This window comes from Trachymyrmex septentrionalis, unplaced genomic scaffold, assembly GCF_001594115.1.
Source record: "Trachymyrmex septentrionalis isolate Tsep2-gDNA-1 unplaced genomic scaffold, Tsep1.0 scaffold62, whole genome shotgun sequence".
In the NCBI taxonomy this organism is placed as follows: Eukaryota; Metazoa; Arthropoda; class Insecta; order Hymenoptera; family Formicidae; genus Trachymyrmex; species Trachymyrmex septentrionalis.
The window spans coordinates 3607570-3616907 of NW_017305800.1; the positions used below are offsets into that span (position 1 = coordinate 3607570).

A 9338-nucleotide genomic window follows, 5' to 3' on the forward strand; every position below is an offset into this window, starting at 1 on the left:
TCCTTAGGGAAATTAAAGATTTTTACGGAATTTTTATCAGTGCTCAGGAAAAATAGCTTGATATTGTCGTGAACTATCTCTATGTAGGTTTCGCGGTTCCAATTGTATTTATAGATAGATATCTCGTGGGGAATCCCTTTCTGCTAATTTGTAATATATAATTTGTTTTTATTGCTTCTAATTTATTACTTCTAATTTATTTCAAAGTTGCATTACAAAATTCTCTAATATATTATCTAAAATTTTCAACAAAAATACCTAGAAAAAATTAAAGAATTCTGAGAAAATTTTTTTACAAGATTTCAGTGAATATCCTGAAAATTCAGTACGTTATGTAAATTGTAATTGGAATTTGTGCTGATTATAGACTATGGCAGACAGATGAAAAGAAAACTTTAAATGAGAGACTAAAAGTAAAATTATTACCAAATTTCTACTAGTAGTTTTCTTAGTCTACAATTAATATTTCTCGCGTGTACAAATATCTATTTAAATCCCAAAATTTTTGCAGCTTGATGACGTTTAATGCTTCATTGTAGTAGATTGTAATTTTTTTTCTGGAAATGATCACAGTTTTTTCGCGTGACTTTGCGTGAGTTTAGATAGCGTCGAGGAATTGATAATCTGATGCGATCACGATTAAACACGCAGCTCCTTCTTTCTACTGAGATTTCGAGACGAGTTTTGTTTTGCAAAAGAACATACATCGTTGAGAGCCTGAGAGGGTTTGAGGACCAGGTTCCGTGGCAAGGACGACTCGGCACGATTGGTATCGCCCGGTGATGCCGACACATCCGGTACCAAATATACGGCATGCTGCTCGAATTCTTCCTCTCTCAAGGTCGCGTGATCCCACTCGCTAGCCTCCATCCTTTGCTGCAAATAGAATCGAAAACTCTTTATCATTTGATGCCAGAAGATGCGAAATATTTGCGTGAAAATGTTCCTCATTTTTTAAATTGTTTCTAATCTTATTGTTTATTTTTTTTAATTTTAATAACATACAATTACAGTTTGAAATAGGAGAGAAAATAATTATAATTAACTTTAATAATATATTTTCTATATTTGGAATATCTGCTACATTTACGATGTACACAAACAAAGATTAACAAAATTATTTCATGGAATTTATTGCACGAAAGAAAACCAGTTTTTTAAAAATATTTAAAAATTTAGCCAGATACAAATCTAAAAATAATTTTGTTGGAAAATAATTTCTTAGGAAGATAGTTCCTAAAATATAAATATTTTTTCACAGCATTGCTTATCATACTTGAGTTACTACACTACGTAATTATAAATACTACGTAATTATTTTGATGGTTCAACAATATTATTTTTAAATGTGTATCTCTAGCTATAAATTTTTAGATATTTCGGTAAAATTTTTCCGTGCGCAAAATGATCTCAACTTTCATCATTATGAATTATGGTAGAATCTGCATTACAGCTTAAGGACTTGTATAATATTCTACAATATTCTATAATAGTAGTTAATTTATATTCCTGTGGTAGCCACGGAAAGTACAATCGAATGACGGATTAAATGTCCTTTTAAGCGGATTATATGTACATTAGAAAGGCTTTGAATTTTTATAGTACGTTTTGAGATTATTAATTTTATCATATATATCGCTGTCACATGTGTGTTATCTTTCGCTTGTTACTCGATCCTACTTGCTAACGATCTCTAGGAAGTGAGCTCGTATATTCCACTCTCGTCCGTTCAATAACACTTCGAATGAATAATCGAAGCTTCGCCATTGATGCCCACTATTTTTTACCTGTTATTTTTTTATAGGTTTACGTTTTTTATTTTTATCACCGAGCAAACACTCGATTAAGCTCAGGCGTCATCATTAAGTCTCGCAAAAGTTAACCGGCGCGATCGTTATCGAAGGAATAATTAAAAAGTCCTGGCGGTGCGCAGTTCTATTCCTTGCTCCATATATTCGCGCAACTCTGGGAAATGATAAATTTGCAGTATACTCGAATCGAAACATAAACTATTTGGAACCGATTAAATCGATACAAAAATAAGTAACAAACGAATAAAGACATTTAATGGTCAGTAAGTCTAGAATAGTTTCTTGATCATATTTTCCACATGCTTTCGATTCGGAGATCTTATTTTAGACAATATTCGAAAAGAGTGACGTATAATCCATGTGCTTACAGTACAGATTCGAAATAATACTATCACGTTCACGTGTAGTTAGAGATGATGTTAAAACATCAAATTAATATCACAAAGAATTTTTTCTATGAAAAAAATATCAAATAATTGCCAGCACGGAAAATGTCATTGAACGAATCGCTATCCGCAATCCAGTTTTCTCGACAGTGCGGGCTCTTCAATTTGCGGTGGTGCAACACTTTAACACCGCGAAAGTGAAACCCGTCCACGCATTGATCGACTGCAGGGGTGGGAGGGAGGGAGGAAGGAAGGAAGGAGAAGCAGGGGGTGGTGGGGCGGACGGGGGCATAAACTCCGAAGTCCTCCCCGCCCGCTACCACCCGCTGAGGGTTTTCGCTACCCGGTGGATTTCGATTTCCATGAAAATCGCATCGCGCATCGCCGGTATCGCAAACCGCTCGCTCGCGTATGCTTTCGACGCGATTTTCCGACCAAAAGCGTTTTATCATGTTCCCGAATTCTCAGGAAAATAGATTTCTTACAAAATGGACATCGCATTTTCGAGATTAATTCTTTCGCTGAAACGTAATCAATGTAAATTTACACGGAAAGCTTTGCGATTTTTAAGTAGCGGTTAACCATCCTTTTCAAATCATTATTCTACAGAGATCATTTCTCCTTTACAGATACTTAGAAGCTTGGCTTTTCAATTTTTTTCTCGACGACAAACAATTGGTTATTTTCATCCTCTTGTAAGTTCCTCCGAAAATTGATTTTTGTATTCGAAATCCTAAGCTTCTTTATTTTTTTCCTATATTTCCTTCACGGAAAATGTCGAAAGGGCGAATATATTATATAATGCGGTTTCTGTTTGGCGCCGATATATTTTTCTCGATTATCCCATATATTGTGATATTTATTTTTCATCAACTTTCAATTATTTATATGTATCTATTTTATTCTTTTTAAACAAAAAAATTAATTTTTTATGTCACCAGAATTAATTGATCGTTTCTCGATACAATTAAATTGCTTCTTTTAATTAATATTTATCGATGACGGTATTTTATTTTCTCTTTCTTCCTAGAATTTCACCTTGCAATAAAATTTCCGAACGAAAAATTTGGAAACTGCCACTGCAATTGTTCAAATGACACGCAATGCATCGCATTTTACACGGAAGAACGTTGCAGAAGCAACATTGCAAAAATTGCAGCCGTGATTGTACGGGATCGATCCCCAGCAAAAGGATATATATGATGTTTTGGTCGGTCGCTACGCGTTGCATTGTAAATTTTTCTAATTTCTTTATATATCACTTATAATTATCAATCTTTTTCGAATGAAAATAATGTGTATATATATGTGTATATATGTATATATATATTTCCATTTTCTATTATCCCTTCGTAATATATTCCATTGAAGCTATTCGAAATTTGAAATGTCTATTGGCCTTTACACTTCCGAAACAAAACTCGTTAAAAACAATCATACGTACATAAAAAGAATATCTATATATCTCAGAGAACTGATTTTCTCACTATTGCCAAATATTTGGGATAGTGAAGGGGGCTGTACACAGAGCTCCATTTTTCTCACCACTGTTAGTTCCGAGGCAGCGATGTCGGCCGCGTACATCCCTGTGTTTTTTCACTTTAGAATTCCAGAACAGCGAAGGATTACTTGAGAAAATTTGTATTGTTATTTTCGATTCTTCTCTAGTGACACATTCTATAATTTGACGAATGTATTCCCCTCGTACTTCGCGATACGTGCTAATTGTGCGATGTCAATCGGTCGGAAGCCGGATTTATAGTACTCACAGCTTTTGGTGCATCGGATGCCGCCAAACGCGACGACAGTGTTGTTCCTCGAGGTGGTGGCGTAGGTAGGTTCACCACTTTGGATAACACCCGGAGAACACCCTCTTCTGTCACGATCCCTTTGCCGTTGCGCGACCGTGCGTGCGCAGTACGAAGGGCTCTAAAATCGTCGGGGACCGGCGGGCACACTCTTTATGTGATCCTGTGGTTCCTCAGAGAGACCGGCATCGCGCCGACCCCGGTTGCACTTAGGGCCCGATCCTCCTGGCCTCGCGCTAGCGGGCGACGCAGGGCGCCGTTTACCCTCAACATTTATTTAATCCAACTGTGATCACGTCGAGGGACGTTGCACGGAGGACGAGGGCGAGAAATTACGTCGGTAAGGCCGATCGCTGCCCCGGCTCTCGCTACCTAGGCGGTCCCTACGCGGCCACCTACGCGTCGACGACGCTTATCGATTATCAGGACATCGAAAAAAGGGAATTGCAATCGATTCCTAGTATTCCTACTGATCGGACGACATTTCCTTGCCCGAATCGCCGTCCACTTTCGTTGTTTGTCAACAATGCCAATTCTCGCCGCCGCCACCGAGCGAATCGACGATCGGAATCTCCTTCGGGGAGATGTCTTTCCTCACTTCTCTCTTTTTTACTTCCTTCACCTTCCTTCGGGAGCGGAGATTGAGAGAAAATCGATTCTAGCTTAAGGCCCGACACACGCGCATCAACACTAGCGATTATTCACTACCGATCGGGATATCTTTTCCGCGTCATCCTTTTCGAAGCGTCATCCGACGAACGCGCACTATCACCGGCTTTCCCTCCCGTGCGAGCACACTCTTCGGCACCGATCTATCCGTTGCCACTGGCGAACGCGACGGGCGGATTTTTTTTTTTCTTTTCAAAATTTCGAAGCGCTTTCGGAGAATCCACTCGCGAAGTACCGGGTGGTTTCAACGGCGGTTCTCTCTCTTTCGCGAAGGGGTTGTGCCTCCGCCTTCGTGCGGTTCTCTCCTCGGCGGGATGGCACACGCAAGAGAGCACGGTGTGTGTGGAACTCGGGTAGACCTGACCTAGCCCAACGCGACTTGGCTTGGCTCTCCTCTCGTCTTCCTCCCCCTATGTCGGTATTGGTCGGCGGATGTACGTCGGTCTCCCTTCCGCTTCCGTCAGTCCCTTTCTCTCTCCCTCTTTTTCCATCTCTCCCTCTCCCGCGCCGTCGTTCTCTTTCTCTCTTTCTGACGCACGCGGACGCGGTGGTGCGCCCGCAAAGCTGCCAGACCAGAGCAGAGGTGGTGCATTTCTCTGCGCTGCGCTTTCGATCGACCCGTTGCCGGAGGTTGCCTCCCCTCCCCCCTCCCCCCCTCTCTCTCTCTCCCTCTCTCTCTTTCTCTCTGTTTCCCATTTCTCTCTCCCGCTCCCTGCCTCGGTCCTCGCCACCCCGAATCCTCCCATTCTTCCCTCTGTGCGTCTCGCTTCATCGTACGCCACTTTCCAACCCCGTCTATCACCCCGATCTACACCCCCCCGCTCATTGCTCTTCGTTTGTCCCTACCACCATTCTCCTCCTCCCCCTCCTCTTCTCTTTTTCTTTCGTGCATTTCCCTCTTGCATCCTCGTCTTGCCGTTTATCCGCTACACCCTCCTCGCGTGTCCCGCTCTTTCTCTCTTCAGCCTCCCGTTACCCCTTTCAACCCACCGCCCGCTTCGACGCGCGTGCAACCAACCCCCCTTGGCGCACTACCCCTATTCCATGCGTCGCTTTCTCCCTTTCTCTCGTCATCATCACGGTGCTTGTTTGTTCATTCTCCGTCATTGTCGATGACAGCAGAAAACAGTGTCGATCAGTTCTGAACTTTAATTCTTTAAATTATTTTTTGCGATATGTTTACTTTATAAGATACAAGAAGAAGCGACAGTTTGATTAATTTGAATAAAAGCTCGGTTAATAGTTGGATGAAAAATGTTTTTGGAAATTTTAGTGACGCCAATATAAAACGTGAATATTACTTTAAATAATTCTAATCATTTTTAGGTTTAAAAAGTTCAAAAGTAAAAGGTGATTAATGTATTATTGACTTTCGATATCTAGGCATTATGTTTCATTATAAATGCGATGCATTGCATCTTTACTGTCAGTTATTAAATAGTTTTTTTCAGTTTTTATATAAACAATGAGATTTTTGTATAGTCTTCTAATTCAGGTATTATGATCGTTTCTTCAAAAAATCTCTCGTCATACTGTTGTCACATATTTAAACTATTTTAATTTCATCTTGGCATTTTCATGTTTTTCTTCGGTGCATTCTTCTCTATTTCTCCTTGTCTACCGTCCTCTCGTAACCCCTTTACGAGAACGTACGTTTAACCCCTCCGACTACTTCAGACCACCCCTCCAACCATCTATTCTCATTCACGACTTGGTGCATGAAGCGACTACATACGATGCACACGAATACAAATCAGTAGACAATTTATTATTATCTTTAAATAGTCCAACAGTCAATGACAGCGAAAATATGGAAATACTAACCCTTAGATACACACGATTGGATAATTCTGCATACTTCTTTTCTTCGAAAAATTAGGAGTATTAAGTAATTAGTTTCATAATATTTATATACATTTTTTTTTTAATATACAACCTTATAAATATTTTCTAAAAATATAAAAGTACACTAAAAGAAATGTTTTTGTATGTACAATCAAAATTTTGTTGAGAGAAAGAGAGAGAGAGAGAGAGAGAGAGAGATGTGAGTAATAAGAACTTTTTTAGTTTTTTATTTAAAAATTATGTTACAATCAAAATTGGATTATTCTAAATGTTGGTTAGGACGAAGTTTTCATTATTTTAACCAAATTTGTCGTTCTAATCAAAGTTTTTAGGATAACCAAATTTAGTCAGGACAACCAAATTTAGTTATTAAAATTTTGGTTAGAGTAATCAAATTTTAGTCAGGACAATGCAATGTTTAATTGAAAAAATAAAAAAGTTTTTGTTAATCACATATCAATAAAATGAATGGTGATTGTACGTATCAAACATTTCTCTCAGTGTATATGTAAGATCACTTAATAATTTTTGTATAATTGTTAAAATAATGAAAATTAAACCGAGAAAAAATTATGGCGTATGTAGTACATATAAAGAACTGGGAAATCATCGTGTATACTAAAAATTAATAGTTCTTGAGTTATGAAGCGATGAAATATTTTGCGAATTAAACGTGCAACTTATTTAATTGATCAATGCTCGATAGTTCAATCGCAATTTTTGTATAAATAAAGTCGGTCGTTTCGCGTACGGAACGTTGCGATTTATTATCGAATTATGCAAAGACAGCAACGGTACATATAATGCCCACGCGTCGCCGCATACAAATCCTCGGTTTTTTGCGCGTTAACTTCGCGATCACCGGGTACGTGGAATCCGACTGGCCCAGACCCTGGCCCAGAGTCACGGCCATTTGAGATCGGTAACCCCGTTCACTTCGACTATGCGAGAGAGCGTGCGCAACTCCAGTCTTTTCGAACAAGATTAGTTGATGGAACCGCGGAACATGTCGCAAAATGAAAAGGAAGGTCGTCGAACTCTTGAAACTCTCGGACCCTAATCCGAAAGACCGGTCTTGATCGCGCAAGGTTACGTGAGCAATCACCGTGGGCTCACTGGTACTTCCACAAATTCAATCATCAATTTGAAGACAAAAAGACAAAGAAGTCGATCATTATAAAATTGTGGAAAATAGAAAAATATCGTTTATATTCTAGATTTAAATGTCCTAAAAATCGCAATAAATCGTAATAAATCTTAATGTGATATTATAATTTATAGGTGTTAACATATTTTTGAAGAATTTCAGCTTTTAGATTTACCATAAGATTTGGCTACAAGATTTTGGACAATGCAGTATATATATATATATATATATTTAATACAATACAAAGTGTATAAATTCAATATTATTTAACGATTATTCGATCCATGCTTACGATTTATTATATTTATTATTTATGCGGAAAAAGAATAGGGGTTTTCAACGAAGAACAGAAGCAGCAGAATACATATTTACCATAGGACGATTTAGCACCGCTATAATTCATTGGCGCTGCACCCGATATTAATAGAATATTGGGTTACACATGATTTATTCGTAATTTTATCGGAATCGAGCGAACTGTAGAATTTCATTTGCGAGCAAGATTTTTTTCCCAACGCTTTGACCATACATTCTACCCAAAACTCCCATTACAATATTTACGTTTAACCGATCATTAAATCGTGACAGATCATTAAAAAGAAATCGTTCATTCTCACGCGTAGAAAAAACATTGCAAATTTAGATAAATAAGTAAAAAATAAAGTAAACACAAAGCACTATAGGTACATGCCAATAAAATATGTCGTTCACACATATATCGTGGCAAATCCGGTCTACGTGTGAACGATGTTCTCGTATTACGCTACGATTATATGGCCGGCGAAGCCGTTGACCTCCTCCGCCTCTTCCTCCTTCGCCAGTGTGACGAAATTTCGGCGTGGGCATACGTGATACGACAGCTCATGCCAAATTTCACTTTTCGACGGAAGAACACGTGCGATTCGCTTCGTTGCGATTTCCACGATGGCGAGCCAGTCGACGGCGGTCCCGCCTAGCGAAAGAAGTTTCCGCGTGAATCGCCGACGACTACTAACCCAGATACGTTCCTTGGGGTCGTCGATCTTTTCCCTCCTCGGCAGGAGAACGACTGTGTACCAGATATATTAATTTCCTACGGCACGACCGCTTCTTGCACACGAATCGCAGTCGAACGTCAGCGTTTGCAAACTTTCAGAATAGTTCGTTTTCTGTAGGCCAATACTCTCGGATGCAGAATCCGAGCGTTTGACGCGAACATTGGTATCACATTGATCACTATAACCGAATCAAAAAATATTTTTGCTATGATTATTATTATGATCTAACTTTAATGCTTCATCATTCAATCTCAAAGTAAATCTAAAATAAATTTGTCTAAATAAAATTAACCGACAAATTAGTATTTGACGTATTTGCTTTTCGAGCGAGTTAGAATTTATGTGTGGATAAAATAAAATTTATTTACAGATTTGGGGTACTCAAGTTTTTAATAATCTTTAAATTACGAATTATAGAATTTTTTTTCGAAATATTCATTCACAAATTCATATACTTATATAAAATTTCAAATTAAAATTTGCTTAAAAAGATTATCGCAACGTTACTCTGTTAAAAATATTTCTTGAAGATACAAAAGTGTAATTGTACGTCAGATAATTTATTTTTCTCCCTCTCGAGATTTATAATTGATTTTAATATGTAATGAAATGAAAATATTTTATTCCAGTTACTG

General features: G+C 38.3%; 2 protein-coding genes across 3 annotated transcripts in view; one reads left to right on the forward strand and one right to left on the reverse strand.

Moving 5' to 3' along the window:
• LOC108752914 (protein FAM76A) overlaps window positions 1–9338 on the forward strand; it is a 55149-nt gene that overhangs the window by 19369 nt on the left and 26442 nt on the right. The gene's annotated exons all lie outside the window — the stretch shown is intronic.
• LOC108752913 (PR domain zinc finger protein 1) overlaps window positions 1–9338 on the reverse strand; it is a 38862-nt gene that overhangs the window by 8556 nt on the left and 20968 nt on the right. The window contains exons 1-2 of one of the 2 annotated variants that reach the window (XM_018494123.1): window positions 3967–4131; window positions 706–876 (exon numbers count right to left, since the gene is read on the reverse strand). In XM_018494123.1, coding sequence (XP_018349625.1) covers window positions 706–870 — 165 coding nt within the window. In that variant the 5' untranslated portion in view covers window positions 871–876; window positions 3967–4131. Of the gene's footprint in view, window positions 1–705; window positions 877–3966; window positions 4132–9338 lie in introns of those variants that run through there. The other variant, XM_018494122.1, reaches the window with a different exon arrangement.